This window comes from Rhea americana, unplaced genomic scaffold (genome assembly GCF_003343005.1).
Source record: "Rhea americana isolate MKP2758 unplaced genomic scaffold, rheAme1 scaffold_228, whole genome shotgun sequence".
In the NCBI taxonomy this organism is placed as follows: domain Eukaryota; kingdom Metazoa; phylum Chordata; class Aves; order Rheiformes; family Rheidae; genus Rhea; species Rhea americana.
Window position 1 is genome coordinate 1,262,462 of NW_028186344.1, and position 24,843 is coordinate 1,287,304.

The 24,843-nt window shown below is 37.8% G+C and overlaps 1 protein-coding gene across 6 annotated transcripts in view; it reads right to left on the minus strand.

Moving 5' to 3' along the window:
- DUSP16 (dual specificity phosphatase 16) overlaps nucleotides 1–24,843 on the minus strand; it is a 68,257-nt gene that overhangs the window by 7,444 nt on the left and 35,970 nt on the right. For all 6 annotated transcript variants that reach the window (XM_085305916.1, XM_085305912.1, XM_085305913.1 and 3 more), the window contains 3 exons: nucleotides 22,301–22,901; nucleotides 21,092–21,230; nucleotides 6,692–6,855 (listed from right to left, as the gene is read on the minus strand). In XM_085305916.1, the coding sequence (XP_085162042.1) occupies nucleotides 6,692–6,855; nucleotides 21,092–21,230; nucleotides 22,301–22,531 (534 nt within the window). In that variant the 5' untranslated portion in view covers nucleotides 22,532–22,901. The remainder of the gene's footprint in view (nucleotides 1–6,691; nucleotides 6,856–21,091; nucleotides 21,231–22,300; nucleotides 22,902–24,843) is intronic.

Consider the following 24,843-nt stretch of genomic DNA (forward strand, 5'->3'; position numbering starts at 1 on the left):
TGCAGTCTGTATTCTCTCCATGTTTCTTTTTTCTTTTCCCTCCCCCCTCCCCCCCGAGTATGAGTCCATGCCCAGGCCAGGGAGAAGACTCCTGTTCCCATCACATAGTCACCTCTTGAGGTATCTGGAACTTCCTTGTTTCTAGGGCAATGTGAAAAGTTCACTCAAAATAAGTGAGAGAAATAGTTGAAAAGGGCTGAAGACCTTGAATGAGACTATTTTTTTCAAAGCACTGAGTAATAACTATAGATTTATCAGTATTCTGCTTTGTGATACATGATTTCGTTGTCTACATTTCAGTTTTCAGTCTTTAGTCCTCCTGCATGTCAGAGTTTGTTACAGGAACAAGCAAAGAGACTCAGCTATGACACTCAACTGGGCCTTTTAAACACTTAAGGCATTAAAATATTTTTCATAATTGGAAATAAAAAAGACAATGCCTTATTCCAGCATACCATATTCTGTGTGTAACAAAAGCAGCAAATATCTGATGCAGTAGACACTTTATTGCTAAACCATGTGAAATAAGAACTAGAGACTGCTCTACTAAAAACTTCCAGCCTCCTATAACGAAGCATCATGCCCCAGAAAAATGAGTAAACAAGTCAGAGTAACACTAATCAAACAAGTGTTCCATTTCATATATGATTCAGCATACAGTATCACACTGGGACAGTAGTTTTGGCTAGATTTCTATGCAAATTCATGACAGAAACTAAACTGAAATATGAAAAATGAAACCACAGAGATTCTGATTTTAATACTTCTGCCTCTATAGCAAGCTTATCAAAAAGAAAGTTACATCAATCCACAGGGAGCAGTAGCAAGAATCAATTTTTATACCACAGGTTTCAACTGGAGGTCTACCAGTACGAAAATATATTAATGACGTCAAATGGTCAATTCTTCCCTATACTGATTTTTCCTGTAAGTGCAAAGATGTTTTGGGGAGGATAAACTGGAATATGACTATTTAGCTAAAGAGTCATAACTCTGTTCTTGTTCAAATCAAAGCAGTTTAAATAATGAGTGGTTTGTAAGTACACAGGTACACCACACGTATGTTACAGTGTGTATGTGCAAGAGATGAATACACACACACTTCAATATAAATTGAAATCTACCCCATATTAACTTGCAGAGAGCAGTGTATAAAATCCAGCCTTACTGTACTACTACAAGTTCTCAGCAGCAGTTGTAAACAGGGAATTTGCATGAACCTGTGCTTGCGAGCTGAATTTGCTCCAAACAGAAATGAACACCAACTTTAGGAGCTTTTTCCAAACTTTCATCTAAAATCCTTCACACTTGCACATTCAGCGGTGCCTAAAGATGTGGTCACCTTAACCTACTGTATATACCTTATCCACATAGAGATACCCATCCACAAAGAATGAAAGATGACCAATTACTTTTACAGCAAATTATCAGAAATATAAATTTCAGCAGTTGTCAAAATAAGAGTTGGATGTAGCAAAGCAAGTTCTCATATTAGTGCTTCTTACCCTACCAGTTTTCTAGGTCATGCTTCCACTACAGCTCTGCTCCTCTTCTTAACAACATCAGGTTCCTCTATCACCAGTTCCCCCTCGCCCTTCTTTCCCCTCTCCCCAACTCAAGCCTCCTTTAGCCCTGTGCACCTTCTGCAGCCTACGCTTTCACATCTCCCATTACCACATTTAGCCATCATATCCTGATGCATCTAGAAGTTTAAAATCAGAGTGCTGTAAGGAAGTAGGTAAGTATTTGGGACTATCCAGAGGGGGACATGTATTATGAAAGTGGTTTTTGGCACAGGAGACTAGTTATCGCTAGACCAATAGTATCTGACCAGCGCAAAGGAAATCACCAGTCCCCAACATCCATGCCTCCCTGTTCTGGCCTACACAGCTGTTCAAAGTCTAGGGTTCAAACTATTCAATATTATCTTCTGTTAAATAAATGCCCCTACTTTAGATCACTAAGCTGAAGAAACCCTCTCCTCCCAAACCAGCTACCAAGACCACTTATGGTCTTAAAGGTGAGTAAAGAACAACTTAAATAGCAGATACATGCAAAATCATGAACAATAGTAGGTATAAAAGCCACACTAACTCCATATTTGCCATGAGAGAAGAAATGCAGATACTGCTAACAAATAGAGCTCCACAGTGCGTATTTGTTCAGACTAGAGTACACATTAGCTCTAAGGGTGCTGAGAGGCTGATGAGCTGATGAATTCAAAAGAATAGAAAAGCCTTTTTTATTTTGAACATAAGTGCTGGTGGGCTGCACAGTCCAACCATCACATTTCACAGTTATGTAAGATTTTTTTGATGTGTAATTGATTGTGCAAATGGGAACTGGAAGGTTGTAGACGCCAAGTCTGAAATCTCCAAGCCAAAAAACACCTAAAAATGTGCTAGTACTTGTCTTTGAGACCAAGGCTAAAGAAAGTAGTTATGATTCCTTCTTTTCTCAGGTATCAATCATTCCCTGTGCAGCACACTAATATAATAATCATAACAGTGACTTCATTGTAAAGCACCCAAGAGGAAGAAGTGAATTATGATGAAAGGAAGATCCAGAAATCCTAATGCTAACAACTTTATGAAAAGAAGGTAAATGCTCTTTTGTCAGCATATTTACATTTTATGACTTGTTTAATCTTAAAATTAATCGCACCCTAAAATGTTATTTTGTTCCAGGAAATAAAATCCAGGTCTAGGAGGGGAAATAAATAAATAAATAAGTGGTTACGTAACAAAGCACAAAGTTTTACAGTTCAAATGCTGGTCCAAAATGTGAGATACAAGTAGGAGAGCCATTCATGTCCATAACTGTGACACAGATTTTTCTGTTATGCTGTTTTCCACAAAGGACACTGTTACTCCCATATAGGTTAGAACTTAGTTTATTTTCCTTTCCCAAATCTGAAAAATCAAAGATTTTCTGTCAGAATAAGCACCCTCTTAAAATGGTATTTGATATTGGTAACCAGTATAATATTACATTAAGACCCCCAAAGTGCAACCAAATCTTCTGTTAGCCAAATAGGATAAAACTGGTAATAGTGAAAAAACGACAACATTCTGCAAATATATGCCTTTACATAAAGCAGCATTACTGACCACCAAATTAATGAACATATGGAAGAAAAACAGGTCTTTCCTCAGGCTTTTAGTATCTAAACACTGAAAAAAGAAGTTATGAACATTTCAAAATCAAGTATTTAAAAAGAAATTTGTAAAGCAAAAACATAAAGCCTCTCCCTAAGGCTTTTTTGAAGTAGTCATAGTTTCACTAGAGAAATTAAATTGAGCATTCATATTTGCATATGTTTCATAAATAAAATATTACCAGCAGAGGTATAAGTGGCAAATAGTATTAATATTCTTGAAAGGTCATGAATATAGACCTTCCTGCAAGAAGATAAAATATTTCATCTCCCCCCCACTGCCCATGTATTCAGAGATAAGCTTACAGAGGTCCGGAAAAGATTAGCTCATCTTTATAAAACATGCTGAAAATCCATCTCTTTCAGTAATTGGGTTGAACTGGATTGCAGATGAATAGGTTTTTTTGCAGGATATTTCTGAGACATTTAAGTTTTTCAAGAAGTCAATAGGTCCAGTCATTAGCAAAAACAAGGGCAACCCACAGAAAGCATGTGAAGGCAAAACGTAAGGTCAACACCCGTAACTATCTTTTATAGTTTGGGGTATTTTTTCTGAAAAATTCCAGTAAGTTATTTTTAAAAAAATCTGAACTTGATCAAAAAGCCCATTCTAATCTTAACAGAAGTCATCCCCAGTAACTGACAAAGCAGTAAGGTCACTAAACCAGAGCATGCAAACTTAACTGCTTATCATCTTCTTGACTCATGTTAAGGGAGACAGTCTCTGCTACTTATCACTCATTTTTGTTTCTTGTCCTCCTGAATGTTCTGTGCTTCACAACATTTTTATTACTATGCACTACCAGTGAAATCCTCTTCTCTTTCCCTAACATCCTCAAGTTAGATCAAGGCTTCCCAAGAAGCACAGTACGTGGAAGGGAGAACAATGGAAACAGCAAGGTGTCTGGTAGTATCTCTCTGCCCTTAGAATTTCTAGCTTTCTGACCTCTAGCTATAGCTAACTTTGAGATGAATCAAGAAAGTGTTTAATACTAGGAAACTGGGAGTTGCTAATAGCTGGGAAAACAGCAAGTGGCTTCTAAGAGGCAGAAGCCTTTAAGTGTTCCCACAACTTTTTCAAGCTAATAAAGGTACCAATACTTTTGAAGGAAGCCCTTTCAGATTTTCCACAGGCAACTACTGAAAAGAAGGGATCACAATGTTACTGAGACATGAAGATCTCAGTGCAGTGATCACATTTTCAGAATAGGGAATTGTCTGCTATTCATTCAAAGTAAGAGGAAAAAGGTATAAGACACAAGCAGTTCTGAAATAATAAAATGGATATTTGTCTTAAAATGGTTAAGAAACCTATGAGGTCCTTTACTAATCTGTGGCGGAATTTCCAAAGATTGACTGTTAAGGATAACACCAGGAGACAAGGATTGAATTTTCAGTGGATTACGTTCTATTATTTTTGTGGCTCTCCAAAGGAAAATAAGAAAAACAGTAATCCTTTATGACTCTTCAGAATGTGAGGAAGCACAGAACCTGATCAACTCCTGAGAATCCTCTAAATTACCTGCAGCTGCAGAGCTTCCTGCTATGTGATAGATACACACTGAAATGATACCAAGATTATAAATTAGCAGGCAAGAGGCACATCACCATTTTGAAACTCTTCCTATAGACTGCTCTGCCACTCTCAGGGATTACCAGAAGCAGTCATGTTTATAGTCTTCTTCACCTCTGTAATGAAATTCCTGACCACAGCTACCACTTGGATTCTTCTTATTGCACTTGTGCATAACATCCATTCACAGGCATTAATTTACCACAAGTAAGGAGAACAACCCCTTTTATCTCTTTGTGATTATTCATTGCTTAGGAGCCACAACAGATAGACAGCACCAGTGTGGAGTTCCAGCTACATTCCAAATGAAGGGGCATTGCCCTGCCCCTGGAGGAGAGTAATAGTGTCCCCTGACCCCATCACCTCTTGTGACTAAGGATATCACTTAGCATTCACATATTAAAAACAAACAGCAATAAAAGCATCTTTCTTATAGTAGTATTCTACTACTTAGAGCTAGGACTTTTTTAAAAAACTACTTATTTCCTGGTTTCTTTTGTCTTGGAACCACAAAGTGCTTTTGTGGTAAGAAAAGTAATAAGCTGTTCTGATATCCATCATAAATGAATCAAGTCTACGTCTATGACTTGTTACCTGGCAACAAAGACACAAAGGATTTTAAATGATGAAATAAATAAATACGATGACTTCTGACTATCCTTCATATTAGCAGGTTTTTCTCTGTATGCTATTGAAGTGCAGCCAACCTCTAGTAGATTGCTTGTGTGACAAAGACGCTGTTAAAACAGTTGTAAGAAATCCAGAAATTGCCTATTAAGGACCAGATTGGAATGGAGAGAGATATAGAAGAAACACATGAAAAATATTATGAATATGAATTTGATGCAACTACAGGCCTGTTAAGATAGTTCCTATTTTAAACTTCATACATGGATAATATATATATATATATACACACACACACACGCACACATGCTTGTCACACAACTAAGACAACATTTTAGAGAGAAGAATTGTGTCCCCCTCACCTCCTGCCCCAATCTGTGTATTTAAATACAAGCTTATTAAAGCTTAGAAACTAAACTAATAAATAGCACTCCTAAATAATAATGGGAGGCAAGAGGGTGCATGCAGTAGAAATGACAAAAAAAATCCCTTGAAAAGTGATCCAAGATGGAGACTTGAAGCAGTGCAAGACTTGGACTCGTCATGGAGGTAGACATCTGTGGAAGCACATAGGAATACAGACATATAGCAATATGAGATGGTCTCTTTTAGATATCTGAGTGTCCAACACCCTGAAAGTGCTATACTTGAATGCTTTGCTCTCTGTTTTACATATACCACAAATATCCTGTGCTATACCATAGGAACAGAAATTATTAAATGCACATGTATTTGGAAGTAGTAAATGTTTTCCGAGTACAGTGATATCAGGAAGGCTCATTTCAAAGGACCAAACTGACTGTCTAGATCTGAACATTTTATTAGGTGAACAAGTATTTGTTTGTAGTAGTCCCTCATCATAGAATTGATGGTATTTGAGGAGTACTTTTCCAGTGCTTGAAGAAAATACTTTAAAACAAGCTTTCTTTTGTCCCACAGTAACTTAAAGGTTATGTAGTTGTGTTAATTTTTTAACACTTGCCAAAATAAACCAGTCTAAACTATACTCAGAAAACTACCCAACCTGCTGTAATGGCAGATTTAATGGTTTGTTTTGATTAGTAGGTTATTGAGGAAGGTATCATATCATCTTCTCCAAGAACAAGGTGAGAGGAGAACAAGTTTCAGTTACATGACACATAGACTAATTATATGGATTGTACATCATTAGTTCTCATATACCAGGCCGTGCATAGGCTATGAAAAGCTGTCATCTGAATCTACTTTAGATGCTTTGCAGCTGTAATAATGCAACATGATAGATGCTTTGACATAAAGGCACATGGAAATTATGTACTCATCCATGTGAACAACATAATATCCAGAACACTCACCTTGTTGAGCACATCTCGCTGACACCCAAGGTATAGATGAGGCAGAATTCGGGTTGGCCCAATGTTGGAGACAGGCAGGCACGGCTGAGAAATGCAAGTAGGAACAAGTGTGGATTTTCCTTCACAGAGACCAGGGAAAGAACTGCAGAATTCAGCAAAACCACCTGTGAAATACAAGGAATGAATTTTATTTACATGTAATATTGAAGGCATTGGTGGCTACATCAGTTCCAAAAAAACCCACTCATTGCATGGAATGGCAAGGCAGATTGTTACTGAGGTGCAGCAGGAAAGCCCTAAAAGAAAACTCACACAATGTACATGTGCCTCTTCCAGAAATACCATGACTGTGTAGAATGAACCATTCATCACATAAGTCATGGTCTGCCTTGTATTCCCATTCTACCTGGGACATTTATTTCTCTGACTCTCTCCATTCCTCAGAATTTTTCATGCTTGTTCCCATTCATAATGATTATATGTGGAACAGAAATTAGGGAGAAAGGTGGGGCACAGAAAGAAAAAAACCCTACTACCACAGGCCCTCCTCCCCCAGCAGTAAGCTGTTTTCTAAGCATCTATTTCCCTCTATACTGGGTCTGTAATTGTCCACTGTGGTTGCTACTGCATTAAGAAAAACATCACTGTCACTGAATTTGGTAAAAACATCAATACATGTAATTATTTTTGTAATTGTGATTAACACTTGCTTTAAAATCCTACATTATTTTTATGCTGTTTAATAATTTATGTATTTCAATAAAACGCAGTCCAAGAGGTTTCACGTTTCTAAACCACACCAAACTGAGGCTTCTCCAACTCAAAGAGCGGGAGGTGAGAGAGGGAGTATGGAGCAAGTTGGGAAGGGGAAGAACTGAAGACCGGCCACTGGGACTCCCCCAGCAAATTACCACAGTTCTCTTTATCCCACTTACTGCTAACTGCTTCTTTATTCACATTAATAAAAGTGTTAGGCTTTATCCATACTATGGCTCCATGACATTTTCATTGCTGCATTAACCTAGTTAAAAAAACTTGGGTAGAATGATAACATTTTTAAATCCACCCCAAATTGACTCCACACCATACCTAAAATCCCAGCAGTCATCATAAATTCACTCCTAGGCTGGTTCACCACTGCTAATTTGAAACATGAAGGGAATAAAAAGGAAGGTTAAGTCTGCTCTAGAAATAAATACATAAAAACACATCTCAAGCTCCATTTCCCCCATTGGCTAGGTCTCTGCTTCCCTCCAGTCATGAAAGCTGTGTAGTAAATCTGTGCTGTCACCTGTGCTCCAACAGGCCTTAGTCACAGGTTAAAAAGGAAATCTCCAGCTAGGCTGAACAAGTTCTAACAAAAGCTAGCTGTTTTTTTTTTACAAACCTAGTTAAAGCCTAAGTTCGGTTCATTCTCATACTTCCTCATCTTCATAAACTACTCTAAAGAAGAACTATAGCTAGTTACTCAATTCAGGGTTGTTTTTTTTTTTTTTTTTTTTTTTTTTTTTTTTTTTTTTTTTTTTTTTTTGGGGGGTAGGGGAGGGGGGGCTTTTTGCATGTTAAAGCCAATCAGTAAGGCTCAAAGGCACAGACTGAAGTAAAAATCTTTGGCTTTTTCCTCACTTAAAATTACACTCCTCTGTGTGCTTTTGAAGTGAAGAAAGAGTAATTATAACCTGTTCTGAACAAGATACCTTTTTATCATAAAGGAAGTGAAGTATTAATATGTATTAACTCTGCCAAATACTATGTTCACTATTATTATAGTTTGAAGAGATGAATTAAAATTATTCAGCAATAAGATAATCTACTGTTTTGTCAAGGCTTGCACCGCCACTGCCTGAATTACACCTATTCTTTGGATTTGAAATTCTGTAACTTTGGTAAATTCAGAAAAAAATGTGTATTCTTTCATCTCTTTTAGGAATTACGCTTCCTTCTCCTTCTCCCTCCCCCCAAAAAGCCTGATACACAAAAAAAGCCAATAAGCAGTTTTCAAAGCAAARGGATCACGAACAGCAATTCCCGTTAGTCTCCTTTATCAGGAGGTCACTTCTTTATTTTGCTAGATAAGTGAATCTCGACAACTGGCAATACTCATCCTTTGAATTATCATAAGGCAAAACAGTTTTAATTTACTGTAAGAGGTTTTTTCTTTCTCTCTCTCTCTCTTTTTTTTTTTTTTTTTTTTTTTTTTTTTTTTTCTTTTTTTAACTATATAGATTTTTTTTTTTTTTTTTTTTACAGTCTGCTAAGAAAGAAGAAAGAAAATGTTAACCAAACTCCCTGACACTGGAAACCACCTTTAAAAAAAGTCTCACMGAATGAAAGAGGCTTAGGAAGGATAGAAGCAGACAGACAGGCATTTGTAGCAAAGGGACAAAAGTCAGAAATGAAGAGCAGCAAAGTATGTACAGAAACTTTTTTTTTTCTTGCTCCTGTGCTGCCTAAATAACAAGTGCAGTTTGGTTTCAGAGCTGCAGCAAGGTCTTTGTGCTGGTGGGAGCACACAGCAAACACCTCTGTTCACAGGCTGTCACCCAGAATATCCACAAGGCTGCAACGCATGAAAAGTGACACCCGGAGAGTCCAAAGGAGGATCAATACTGCTTTTGAGGAGCTGCACTGCAAGTAATTTTTCTGTGTCACACAATGGAGAGCACACACCCATGTAGTTGCAGAAAGGCAAAGAAAAGAGGCAGCTCTGGGACCTAGTTAGATAAACGAAAGCTCAATAGCACAGGCATGGCACAAGCCCAAACACAGCAACCTGAAATCGTTTTCAAAAGCAACTAAATGAACACGGTTGCTCACTACCATCCTGTGTTTTCCCCTTTGCTTCCAGTTCCTGGCTGCGTAATCCATGAACACTAATTCTGTGAACAGATATTACACAAACTAATCTGATTTTTAAAAAATCCTTCCTTTTCTCCATCACTAGTAAATGTATTTATTTTTGCCAAAGTGGTTTCTGCCATGTTAATGAGTTAAATGGACTCACAGGTAAGTTTCACAATCCAATCCAAGACAACCAGGAGGAACTCCCAGCTGGGAAACAGGGGTAAAGAAACATGAGCATGTTTTGGTTGTGTGTGGAAAGGGTGGCAATGCTAAGCTAAATCACTGCTTATCATAGAGCCATATCCCTAAACTGAAAGAAATATACCAGCGATGCAGTACAGGTTTGGCTCTGACACCTTCAAGTGTTCCTGTAAGCCAGGTTTTCTTTTCCTTGGTTTAAAGTATCTGTTCAGAAGCACAGCAACTACTCTCCACTGATAGAAATGGAGAAAATTTCTATCTTCAAATGATAGAAAGTTTTCAGAATCCATTTGGAAAATAGATTTGGTGTATATATGGGAACACAGAATGGAAAACTGACCATTAAAAGAGGGGACTGCTTTAGATTTGAATTTCATAATTTGAAAATCACTTTTGTACCAAGGCAGATTTCATCTTTAAATCCCCTTAACTAGCTCAGCTGAAATATGGGTATTGGTGTTTTAGTAAGGGGGGGRCTTTTCTTCTGGAGCTAGTTCATGAACAACACCTTTTCTCCACCACTATTCCAGCCTTTGCAAATGGTAAATCAATCACAAGAGCATACTAAAACTTTGGCAAACAAATCTACAGGTCATTAACAGAGCTAGCAGTTTATTAAAGCTTCACTGAAGTCTTTGATAAACTTAACTGGGCCCAGGACCTAATCTTCTAGGCAAGATCTAGTAAATCTCCCCCACCTTGCAGCCAAGGGTGTCTTCACGAGAAGGGAATCTCCTCCCCACTTAAATTATTCTTTGTATCCTTAGCAATCAGCACAACTGCCAAATGTGCTATGGATTAGAAAGAGATAACTGACAAAGAACCGAATTATTATCTCCTAAATAGCTTATGGGATCATACAGATTCTCCCTATTCTTCACTGTGAAGCTAGACCAAAGTAGCTGTCTCAACATTCAACAGAATGAAACCACTTCTCATCTATTTGAAAGTTACCAACAGAGGAAGGAGGAAACAGAAAAACATTTTTATGTATCTAAAAAAATTTGCATGTTCTTAAAACTATTTGCCTCACCCCAAAGGATGTTTTTGAAGTTTTTTACCCTTTACTTTTTCAGTGAACCCAGCTAATATCACTGATTTAAATGCAAGACTCTTCCACTCTTCCATCTCCAATACTGCAATAATTCCATTATGTCTAAAAAAACCTTGATGACCAAGTAGCTGCACAGCAACACAGTAACTTTTATATATATATATATATACACACACACACACGCAGGTATACACAATAAGTTAATCTACAACAAAAGTTTTATCCTATTGTCATGGAATGTATGGACATAGGAAGAGGCATCTTGCTCTTCACTTTTAAGTATTTGATTGCTTCTATCATGACTGCACACATGTAAAATCTGTGTATCCCTTGGCTGGTAGCAAGTAGCTAACACTGCTTTAAGTTTGACTTACTTGCATAATAGGCCCTACCCAAGTTTTAATGAAAATTCTTTGGGGATGATGACTACCATCATTACAGGAGTGAATTAAAGCAACTAAGATGGAAGCAATATCAGACTTCATTGTTTAATACATTTTCCAAGCTGAAAGCAGACTATATCAAAATAACAATGGTAAATTGACTAGAAAGTTCAGCTGGTTTTGGCCTGTATGCTTCTAAAACAAAAAATCCACTGATTTAACTTTGCTGTAATTCTAAATAGTCCCTCAAAAGTTTGCAAAGACATATAACTGCCTCAAGGCAGCTCAACTTTCACTTACGTAGCTTGTTAGAATGAACAGACCAGTAAAATGATTTTAGTTTTAACCAAGTGACAAGCAGCCCTTGGTGCCGTGTGTTTAAAAAGCTGCAGTACCATATTGCTTTCTAGTGCTGACTTGTTCTGCTCGCTTCATGTAGCTACGATTCACACAGTTTCTGTGAAACCACATTAAGATGCCAAAAGCTGTCAGAGGTTTTGCAGCCTAAATGCCTGTGTGTGGCAGAAAACCCAATACCTCCTAGATCTTTATAGTAAAGTCTGCATTGTTGGCTTACAAGCCTGTACATCTATTAACAGAATTTTGGCAAGATCCAGTACCCTACAAAGTAATTGTACTTTGTGCCATGGTTCTGCAAAGTGCTGACTACACACTTTCCTTTGATCAAAACACTACAGTTTCCTACTACAGTATATAGTATATTATGATTATCATCATAAAGGTATGATCATTAAAGGAATCTTGACACCAGAGAAGTTTCAACTCCCTTCTCAGCCAATCCAGGAAACAAAACAGGACCAAATCCAGAAGGCATGAAAGTTTCAACAAGCTTCCACACTAAAAGTTATTAATTTTTCTTACAGATTCACTGCATAAATCCCTGTATAAATAAATCTCCCAAATAACTTTGTCAGCAGCAGGAAGAGAGCAAGGAGAGAAGCTGGAATCAGATGGCAACAAATGATAGCCAGAGAAATTCTGTTGATTTGGGAACAGCTACATTTCATTACAGGAAGGGACTCCATCCAGATCCTTAAGGCTATTTAGTTTAACTACCAGAGACAAATTCTAAATTAAAGAGAAATAATATTGAGAACCACAAACATTCACTTCAGCTCATCTGTTTTGTTTTATATGGGAACAGGCTAGAAGCATTCCACAATGCTGTCAACTACCATGCTGCAGTTGCAGCTCTTTAAATCACTGGAGAGGTTTTTCAAGTAAAAGGCTGATTAAGCCTTAAATCCTTTATCTGAACACGTAATACAGAACTGCAAAGTGCAGATAACATATTACTGGTTGTGTCCAACATACAGTAAAACCACTCAAGTAACACACTAACAGTATATAAAATTCAGGGGAAAAAATATGGATGTTTCCTATGTTCACTCCATGTTATGCTGGTTTCTTTTTTCCCCTCCCCTTTACAGTATCTTTGCTCCTTATATTTCTTTCAAATGGTTCAAGTGATGCCAATAGATGTAATCAATGGAAGTAAAACATGATAGTTCTAGAAAACATTGAACAACAGACTCTGAATTAAAAACTAAAAGCATTTTTCTTTGCTTAGAGAAATCCAAATACTTGTAATACAGATTTAATATTGGGAAAAGTACAAAGATTAAGCAGAAACTTCAATCTACAAAAATATAATTTTCAAAATTCAAGTGTTGGTCTTCATTCACACACAACACAGCCTCTTTTTGCATGAACACAAGTTACTCATCTTCAGTTTTAGGGTCTTACAGCTGGTCCAGCAAAACTTCATCTGTTATTGAGCAGCAGATCCTTGTACTCAGCCTGTAGACTTCCCTCCATCCATCAGCCCAGGGCCCCTTTCCTCACCTGCTCTCTGCCTCCCTCAAAATACCTGACTCTTCTGCTGGATGCTGGGGACAGAGCAGACTGCTGTCATCTTTTCTGACTCTCTTTCAGAGATTGCCCTGAACAGCTCACTGACAATTGCACAACATATTACATCTCACTTACACTTACAGAACATAGTACAGTAATAGGACTGCTGGCCAGTTTTAAGTACCAGCTACTACATTAGTCAAACAGGCCTGTTTTAGTAACATCTCCCGCATCCACACATATGTAACAATTAAGATTTTTCCTTTGCATTAAGTTTAGTATAACACAGTTATTCCCTCATACACATATTTATCTTATGCATCAACTTCTATATATTTCTAAGATACAGACAAACTGATCACTAGATAATCCTAATATCTCTTTAAAGTTCCTTTTAAAATTACTACTGAAACAACCAATTCTGTAATCCTCTACTATTCTCAAATATTTTCAGAGCTCTGCACCTTAAGTTTTCTCTTTAATTGCCTAATGATAGCTGCTCTCTTACAAATCAAGTATGCACATATTGACAAAGCACAGAAAAGCACAGATACTTCACTACACTTCAGAGATAAAATGGATTAAGATAGGGTGTGAAATTAATGTGCAACAGCTGATGTGCCTGCAACTCTGCAGTAAAAGGTTAATATGAGGATAGGGGACCTTCCTGTTAGGAGTAACTTAGTTCTAGTACAACTGTCCAAATGTGGACACAACTGCTAAAGAAGAAGCGTTCCATGCATACAAATCTTAACAGTACTGCTTCCATTTTGAAGAATGAACTTAAATCGCATTTGCCCCGAAAGGATTTCTTTTTTAAAGATAGCCATGAAATATAACTTGGAACGCAACGAAGATAAGAAAATACATGAAGTGATGTGAAGAACTGTCTGTTTCCTATGAGCCTCTCAAACAAGGCTCTGAGCGCCTCATGTGATTGCCTTTCACATGCACTGCCTRGCAGCAAAGCTGAAAAGGAGGAGAGAAGAACAGAGACTCAGCAAGAGAAGAAAACAGGCTGGTAACCAGCTTAAGGCACCGTGCCACCTTCTCAAACTAACAGAGACTCAATGTGAAGACTAGAACAGCAGCTTCAGACTTTCATGCTAAGCAAGCATATTTTTAAACCAAGTAACTCCAGAGACAGCAGACTTAGGAATCCTGCCTGCTTACTGGGGAATCTCTTGTGGTCAGATTCTCTGGTGGCTACTAGAGCGTGAGCTCCACATGGCTTTTTTTCCAGTGCTGAGGCCTACACAGCACTGCTGCTTAGCTCAGCCTGGAAATGTTTTTCATGCCAATACACTAATTTGAGGTGCTCCACTGTACCAATGCTTACTTCCACAGAACTTGCCAGAACTGCCATCATATTTTATTTTGTTACTCCTTCGGTCAAACCTTACTGAAAGTGAGCAATAAGCTTAAAAATCTTTGTGGTAGACAGCAGACAGAGACTCAATATGGCAACACACATGGCGTCCCTAAAACTTCAGGCTAAAATAAGAATATGAAGTATTTTATACAATGTCCCAGTAGATCTAGCTGGCCCTGCAGCAGTGTGTGCCTCATATGATGCATGGAAGAATTCCTGCTCTTGCTGCTGATATAGATACAAGACACAGTGAATATATCCAGTTTTCTGCAGCCCACAGAGGCTACTGGAGAAGCCCATACACAGGATATAGCCAATTTTGGCATTTCTCTTGAGCACCATTCAAATCAGTTGCTTTTCCTTTTTCTTCCTCTTTAGATTCTGATTACTCAGAAAAGACCAAAGGGAGAAATTAGTTTTCTCTCAATTAATTCTTCTTGAAACAGACTATAAGCAACTTTAATCCTTTTCCCACAAGACCTAATTGTCTGCCAGTCCATCAGTGTTAAGTCAGCATCAAACAATTATTTTAGAGCAGATGCAGGGAGTAGAGTCTAGGGCCCAAGTGACGAGTCAAAAAACATAGGAAAGCATTGCATGAGGGAGACTTTGAAGCTTGTTTGACAGAAGATTCCCCCACCCCACCTCTACTTTTAATCCAGAATTAGCCTTTTCATTCAGGCTACCAATTATTCATGAATTTTATATAGCTATACACTAATAAGGAGTATATTAGTATCCCTTTTTAAACAAAAAGAACAGCATCAAAACCCAGCAACATCTCCAACTAGCTCTACAACATAATGATTAGCTCCTGTACATTTAAGTAAACCTTAACTAAACTTCTGTATTCACCAAGGGTATGCAGTGGAGTACACTGATATTTAGCTTTCCCCCACAATTTGGAACTTGTTACTGTAAAGGCTTATCAGTACCAGGCACATAGCCTGTTTACCATCACTGATATGCAAAAATTGAATTTAAACAACATTATAGCATGGACAAAAGATACACAAAATACTAATGTTTATTTTGCCTCAAATCAGATCAGACACTGTTCTGTGGCATAACTGCATTTTCATATTCATATTCCCATCGAACACTTTCTGCTCAAACACATTAAAATGCATATCTAAAAGCTACAGTATAGTTTTTCCCCTCTGTTGTAATGAAAAGGAGTTGTAAGCTTTTCAACTCAAACTTCTACAAATCTTCAATGTTTCAACTTTGTTTAAATGAGCTGCAGACCTACACAGACAGCTACAATTCATGCATTCCAGCTCCACTAAACAGGGACGCTTGCCATTTTCCATTACACAAGTTCACACTGCAGAGCCCAGTTCAGATCGCTGCCATCCCAGCAGACAGCATGCCTCCCTCACTGCTCCCTTCCCATCCCCTCTGATTATGATCACTGGGATTCGCCATACAGACTCAAAGCTTCACAAAGCTCAGATTTTATTATGGCAACATTCAGAAAGTGGCCCTGTTAAGCCAGGTGTTCTGCAAGCACAGGAGCAAAGCAAGTTGCTTGCCCCAAAGAGCTTACTGTCTTTGGTAGGACAAGGTTAATAGAGGGGTTAAGCAAACAAGCAGCAAGGGGAAGGAGGGAATAAAAGAGAATCGGGTGAAGCCCCTCTCCCAAAGTGGTATATACAGATAGAACAGTCAACATAAACAGAAGCAAAGGGAACATCCTGGACACTTGCTCGCCCTCTCTGCTCTTAAGAAAAAATACCCTCGTCATAAATTCAGTCAATTAAGTTTCATAAGCATCCAGAAGTATCCAAAACAAAAGTAAAGTTCACAAGTTATTCTTGAGTTTGAGAAGTATTATGAGAGCGTTACGTTAGTCAAACTTTGCTTTCTCTCAAAAGACAGCAAGTAGATAAGCATATGAAAGTAATAAAGCATACTCCCATTTTTCAAATGCTTAAAACAATCATGGCACTAAATGAACACTCAAAACCTCACTCTAAGTACAACGGGTGGGAGGATATTTGCACAGGGCCAGCTGTAGCCAAGGGTACTAGTTTCTCTAGGCTCTCACCAAGGCTGGAAGAGAGAGAGAGGCTTTCACAGAGTATGATTTAAAGCAAAGCTCCTTTCTTGTTCTCCTCTGCTCCCCACTGACAGAGACTGAACTCCATCGGCTACAAGATCATTTTGAGAACTTGCATCCATTCAGCAAGACTTTTACTTTTTCGCTTTTAGAGACTTGCTGGTAACACCATCCACATTCAGATTATCAGAAAATGAGCATCGTTATGCAACTATCCTTTTTCCTCTAAGCATTGGCAGAATACTTAAATAGCTTATTCCCTATTATTTCAACTTCCAAATAACTCAAGTTATTTTAATCAGCTATCACCACTTGGAGATATGCTCTTCTCCCTGAGATGTTTCCAAAAGATTTGTGCGCAGTGAATGCTGAGAACTTTAGTCAACCACAACCAAACATTATAAAAGTTCACCTCCAATATTAAAAACTGGAGGTGGCTAGGAGAGAAAAACAAATATAAATGTAAGACAGGAAATTATCAAACAGTATAAACGGCTAATTCACACCATCTTTCAGTACACACTGGCTACCCACATATTTGGCATTTGGGATTAGAGAAGTAGGGAAAAGATGTTTTAAATTCCACATCCTTGTTCATGTCAGTGGCAGATGGAAATGACCAGCTCTGTCCAGCTCTTCTGCCACAATATGTAGCTTTCCTGGTAACAAAGCAGGGAGAGGACTTTTTTTTTTTTTTTTTTAATCTAGCTTTAGGCAAGTAGAGACAATACAATGGTAAATGTGCCCTTGAGATGCATTGTCCTCCATGTGAATCTTCCATTTTGCACATGCTTTCTGCTAGGTGTAGGACAGGACAGGGGGAAATCGTGATTTGGAAAGTTTCAGCAAAAATATTTTTTGCAATGCTCTCTAGCTAATCACTCACTATTCTGTTTCCAGGACCTTGGCCTGATCTCAGTGAACTCATTCTGTTTGCCTTCCTTTTTTTCTTCCACCTTCACTTGTTTTATGACTTCATTTATTGTTCGCTGTGTTATCACTGAATACGAAATTAATAAATTATGTCTTTCTGCTTATCGCTGTACCTTCGTACTCGGTGAAAGCTCAGAGACCTTGTGAAGATAAAATCCATTAAATCATATTGTTCATATTTTTCATAGGCAGAAGCGTAGCAGAGATTAGGAGACTATTCACCATTTGGACCTGGACTGCACGTTACTGTAACTCTTTTCTGCAATGACTGCACCCAAACAAGGTTTTGGAATGGTGCTGTACAACTTCCTTGACTTCAGTGTTTAGTGTTCATGCTAGTCAAACACAGGTTTCATGCTCGGTGCCTGGAAAAACTGCAGTTCACCATTAGCAATTCTCTGAACTGTTAAGCTGACCTGTATAGTAAATAGCATGTAACAGTTTATATACTCCATTTTTTCAAGACGGCTCTCATCTGACCTGAGCATGAGAGAGCACTCTTTCTTCTCCAGTACGCCTTGCTTCACCCATTGAAGGATAGCACCTTCATCTACAACAGTGTTTGGATGCTGTTTTCTACAGGTTTTCTGCAGATAGGATTCAAGTATACCCAACCCTGATTTCATCTACAGATCAGGTCTGTGCTGTTTAATGAAAGGCACAGTCAATACAACACAATCGCATACAAATTTATAACAGAGTATAGGCATTGGAGACTTGAACTGTACAGGTACTTCTAGAAGCTCACAAAAGGCTTCAGTATGTTTTATTCCCCTTCCTCAAAAACACTGATTGTTCTCAATGGCACTGAATACCCAGTTATATCAAGTCTAAGTGGCAATTTAGCAATTGACAAAAAAGAAAAATATGTCCTTTATGATTTGCTGGCTAAACTTGCTCCATTTTTGCAGCATTTTAAGAAATTACAGAGTTCAGTGAAACACGTCCACAAAAATTCTGCTTTTGGTTTCAGTTCAGTGACAATACGGTGTTTCTGTATTAGGCTATTGCAATTTCTAATCTCAGGTTGGATAGAGAGACAGATAAGGATTTATATCTGCTTTTTCAGAAATCCTTCCATTTAGCAGGAATTCTCTGCATAGAAAAGATAATATAAACCTCCACTTCATCATCACAGGTAACCTTTGCAAGGTAACCATCATGAGGACATCCATGCTTATAAGAGTAAGAACAAGCAGGCTTAAGGGGAAAAGAAGGGAAAAATAAGTGTATTATGAAAGCAGACAATTAATAACTTCCACTGGCATAGTGGAACAGAAGACTCTTGCTATTTAACACCTTGATAGTGCTATAAGCATCAAGCAAGAATGTCAGTAGCCTCTCCCAACTGTATCTGTAGACCAAGCAGAAATACCACAAACCAAAAGAGCTAAACTATTAAAAAACTAATAAAAAATTCTAAAAGGCTCCATAAAAATAAGTCCAGTTCTCAAAATACGGGAAGAGAATGGTTCAAGTCAAATTCTTGTGTTTAACTCAGTGGGGTAGGTATTATGATGGTAATGGGAGTGGGGTTAAACCTTTAGTACCCACATTTCAGTATTTTGTGTACTGTTAAAAATTAAGAACCAAAACAAAGTATTTAAAGTCTTGAGAACATACCTCACCAGATTATATTTTTATGAGGTTAGATCAAAAGCTTAAATTTATTGATAAAGGTTCCTTTGAGGTCTTTACATTAGTTACTTCAGCGAAAAACAACCTTCAGGTTAGAGCATACCTCTATGCACAACCTAAATAATTAAAGTAAAACCCTATGAAACTTGCCAAATGCTCAGTAATAGGGGAAGGGGGAGGCAGCAAGAACAGAGACAGGAATTCAAGATATTTGTTAATTGCTGTTCATTCTATCTCAACAAAAAAATATTTTCCTACCCCAAAACATTTATTTAAGGTCACTGTTTTAAGTAAGCCACATCGAGTGGCTTAGGGAATACTCAAGTCCAAAGGTTTTTTTTTCTGCACAGTGCATTGACCCCTATTCTCATTACGAGCCATAAATGTTTACTAGAGTTTGTCATCAGTTTGCTGAGACAACACATTTTATCTGGTTTTTGATAGCTGCATATCAACAAACTCCAAGAAATGTTTTGTAAGACCAAATCTTGCATGCTGTCCCTTCCCTGACAAGGCTCCAGGAAAAGAATAAGAAGATTTTTCTCCTTAAGATATAAGCAGGAAAGGTAACGCTACTGGGACTGCAACTAGCTACAGCACAGTGGAAGATGTATTTACCACCTGTGTGAAGATGTTTCTTTAAGTAGCCAGTTCTTTAGCAGATGTAATAATACCAAAAGAATTTTGAAAAGGATTTTTTTATGTAAGGAAGGAAGCTAATTATAAGAGAAGGAAATGCTATCAAACTGAAGGAACATAGTTGATGTTAATTACTTTAATACCAATTCATCTTAGTTGGCTGTATTTCCTGAAATAAGTACTTACCTGTAACAGAGCAATAGTAAACACTTTCTTTGTATTTCCCTTTTGTTACTATCAGTTGTGTTTGCATTCAGAAATAGCCCCATTCATAACTATTTAACCAAAAAATGACGCAACTCTCAAATCTAATCTCTGCTAAGAAAAATGTATTTGACATGTTAAAAAAAATCTTCCTTTCTACTAGACAGTTTTAATACATTAGTTCCCTTTCTTCCCCTAACACACAAACTAATTCTTCAGCTGTAGATGGCTAAATTCATCTCAGCTAGCTAATATGCACTTGTATCTTATGGGTGTTTTAAGCTGCATTTTAGGCTTGAACAGGCAACTACCATATACAGATAAAAGAAAAAATCCACAATACTTTCTCATATTATCATTTTGAGGTACACATCTAGTGTTTGCCCAAATGAGGTAAAAGTGGTGTGCATTCCCTTTCTCATATTATCCTTTCCTACAGAGGCCATGTAAAAGCCTGAGGATGGAGACACTACAATTATCTTCAGGGGGTCCAGCAGACTGAGAAGAGAACCAGAGCCATGCTTACAGTAAACCAATCTCAAAACTACAGAAAAGTAGTAGCATTGATAGAGTTTGGGCAATCTTTATTTCAAACTCCTCCCAAGGATGACATTTCCCTGACAATTCTAGGAGTGAAGAGCTGTGCTGCCCTCCTCTGCTTGGCCTTACTCAGGCTTTCTCCTTCCCCCATGATATCCAATTCTTAGTTACAGAGAACTGCCTTTCCTCCCACCATGAAAACAAAGCTGTGAATAGTCTGTATTGCCACATGGAGTTATGATCTTCTCCAGGGTATTAAAAAAAAAAAAATCTCAAGACAGATCAACAGAGTTAGATATTTGATTAATACTGCATCAATTCCTAGTATTTACAAAGCTTAAAGAGCAGAGTACTGCATCTCTCGTATGATTTTTGATACTAAAATAGCAAATATATGCATCTAAAGAAAACCATATTGATCAATTCCCATTTACACAGCTATAGGGGTGTAATATATTCCCTGTAACATGCAATTCCTACACACGGTATGTATTATGAATGTTACTATATGCATAAAGATAATGAAAAAACTAAGCTATAACTGAAGTGTTACACCAACATTTTTGCAAACTTGTGTACATACCAACTATATCAACAGCATTCCTTTTTTTGCAGTATGGAGTTTTTTGTTTGTTTATTTTTTGGTACATCATACCTGAAAGCAGATACACAGAGCTGAAATTCTTCTCCAGTTTGCCCAGAAGCACAGTAAGAAAGCAGTCAGATGAGAGCGAGGTCACGTCTTTAGAGCTTTGGTCATATACCACCACCTCCTGCTTGCAATCAATTTCAATCTGAAATACAAGTCATTGAAAATAAGGTACAACAGAGGAAGACGATTAAAAGCACATTATCAACTGCATGAAGTCAGGCTAAGGGCTCCTACCTGTGTACTACACAATAATCCAGATATCTGGATTTCTTACCTAGCTATATACAAAGCAGCTATTATTTTATACTTAATATTCCTGACAAAATTTAATTCCTTCGAGAGTTTAAAATGTATTATCTGATCCAAGTTGAAGCATACTCTGTAAGCTTCAGTCATTGGTAACATCACTTATAAAATTCATTATTTTTTTACTAATTCCCCTGCCCCCAGCCTAAACAGTTAAAAAAATGTCCAATTTCAGTTTCTGCTCCTAAGCTTTTTATTTAAAGAGACCTTAAACTGCCTAAAGCCATATGCACTTCAGACATCTGTAAAACTACACGTAATGCATGTTTAGATAATAATAAAAAGGGCTTCATTTTTTTAACATTTCAAGGCAAAAGTATCATATGCAGATTACTTCTGTCATTTAAGACATTAAAAACAATTACTAATGGACTAAAGTCACATAGCTACACATTAAATTTTAAAAACTTGGCAATTTTCTTTTCAGCAGCAACACTATTACAAAACAACAAAACAAAAATCCCCAAAGCTATACACATGAAAAGCATTTTAAACAGTAAGTGAGAGCCAGGACTGACATAGCTACCAGCTTCTTTCCAAACTGTATAACCACTTATTAAGCAATCCCTGCTACCTCAGACTCCAAAGAATCCTCTAAAGTTTAGACTGTGCATGTTTAGTGCACTAATTACATACATTTAAGGGTCTGTGCTTTATAAGACTTACAAGCAAAGTTCTTTCTTAGTAATTTCAAAGTCCCAACGAATTACTCTGTCACGTAAGAGACAGCAGCTACAAAGAATGCTAAACTTTTTAGTAACTAACAGCCTCTTAAATCAGGTAAGCTCAGCAAAAAAATCCCCCAATTTTGTTTTTTAAAACAAATTACCTAAGGGAAAATTATTACATGTTTCTCTCCAGGCACTCTAAAACAAATGCAAGCAATAACAGGAAAATGACCCCTACCTTGTGTTTTGCTGAATGCTGAATGAGCTCTGTAATCAAAACTTTGTCCTGCTGCAGCCTCCGCTTCATAAGCTTGGAGCAGTTAATGTTGATGGCATCCAAGATGTGTGATGTATTGTATTCCACAAAGGGGCGGCTATCAATCAGTAGCAATTTTTCTGTACCGCTCTCCAGCAAAGCCACCAACTTCTCAGCAACAATGAGTTGAGTCCTGATCATCTCATCAGCCATGACAACAATAAGGCCTCTTTCACCACCTCCCTCTCTAATTTGCTGTGATGATGTAATGGCTGTGTACTCAAAGGCTTAGCCACACCATTGTGCTAGAAGTGTATGAGGTCATGCTGGTAGTGACTGGCAAAAGAAAAGTTAAATCCATTTTCAGAAAGAGCTCTTCAACGGAATGTCTCCTTCTGCTTCCAGTTGATGTGCCGTTACAAAGGGTTCCTTCCACAAAGCAGTCCCTCACATCTGATTCATCAGGAGATGACTATGGAGTGGCCATTTCACAATTCAAACAAAAGATGCTTTCTGGCTGCCACTGCATTACATCATTCTTTACCTTTGCTCCCACCCATCAGCTTTGCATGGGACTAAGAGCCTGTAAGAAGGGGAAGATAAAAAACACGAATCAGATTAGGCCTTGAAAGTTTGCAGCATAAAATATTCAGCTTTGAGAGTAAGTACACAGTGGTCTGTACCATAAAATAAATGCACTCCTGACAACTTCCCCCCTCCAACTTTGCTGTATATTCCAAAAGTCTAAGAGATAATTTTTGCAACTACAGTCTCTGAATCTATTCCAACAATCTTGCCTGTACAATTATCTTGAATTTCAGACAACATACTCTGTCTTAATTGCAGACTTTTGTTGTCACTAGCTCTGTCTCTTCACAAGACTTTATTAGAATATAATTAAGAGATACTGCCCTAAATCATGGCATTCTTCTCAATAGGAAAACTAACTGGATGTGTTTCTGCACTTTAGCAGCATTAGTAAAAAGTTGTAAAATTTGTTAGGATACTTTTCTAAAATTCAATGCCTTGAAAATTATTTCATAAACTAGTACTGCATCTCTGGTAATCAGCAACGTACAAAAGCAAAGATAAAACTTATATTCACCTCCCTCCTTAGAGAACATGATTGAAGAGAAACCAGAAGAACAAAATGCTACATCAGAACAAAAGCATTTTATTTGAATTAATCACCAGATATGAAATCCGAGCTTTGTATACACTATTGAAATGTATAGCATCAGGCACTGCCTGGCCCTCCTGGAGCAACTGGAACAGTTATTTGACATGCACTATGCTTTTCATACACACTAAATGTCTGAAGCAAACTATACTTCAGTCAAATTATATGCCAACAGCATTTGAAGCACAGTAGTAAATCAACTAGCTGAAATGTTTCACCATCTGTTTATATTACTGTCACACAGTTGACCTCAGGTTTTTCAGAGTCTCCCAAAATATACTTTCACGGAAGATATCTCCAGGGGAACACTCTTTGGAGAGGAGCCACCATAGGGCTTCATCCCCAGGAGATTTAGAAGCAGTTTAGTACACTTAGTGCTGCAGCTACAGATCCAACAGGAATCATGAGTCAAAGATGCTTTGCTCCCACAGTTCAGAACTTGGTCTCTTAGTGAAGACATGCATATTTACAGCAATCCACCTTAGGCTGCAAAGAACAACTCAAGAACAAACACAAGCCATGCGTTCAACTGATGGTGATGGACTCCTGACAAAACAGAACTACTTAGCACGGTGACTCAACTAAGGCAGCAGAGCTAAAGTGTTAGAGCCTCTATGCGAAAGGACAAACTTTAGAAAGATCTTGACCTATTTAATATGGCACACTGCTTATAAACAAGCAGTCTGGGCTCAGATCAGTACATGATAAAGTTGACCTGGCAAGGAGCTATATTCTCTGGTTCATGTTTCGCACCGTAGGATCCCTTTCCTGCTTGAAAAATGATTTTAGGTCAGCAAAACTATGACACACACCTCTTTCATGAGGCCAAGTACATATTCAAGCAATGCCTGGATCAGTTCTGGCCTGTGCCATCTAACCTATTACTCCAGCAGTCTTCTTACCTCCGCTTTTTATTGAGTGGGACAAAGCAAGGCAACTCAACTGTCAGAACCCTGAAGCAGTCTGGTACGAAAAGGGGTGACAAAAATAAAATACAAGCCCAGCTGATTGACACTCTTCCTTAAGGCAGTGAAACATTTGCAAACAGGAGCAAGTTAAGAGGATATATTTTCTCGAACAATTAAAATTTTCATCTTCGTACTTGAATGTGTATTGTATATTAAAAAGCTGCTAAAAAAAATTAACTCCTCAGTTTAGAGTACACATGAAAAACGTACATTGTACTTGTAATGCTGAATAGCTGATTCACTTACAAATGTGAGAAGAATAGAAGCAATTCTGTACTCAACTCAGCAACAGTGCACACATCTTGGCCCCCAGGTACTAGAAAAACCCTACCAGCTAATCTATAAATCGTTTAATAGAAGTCCTATTAGAGAAACAA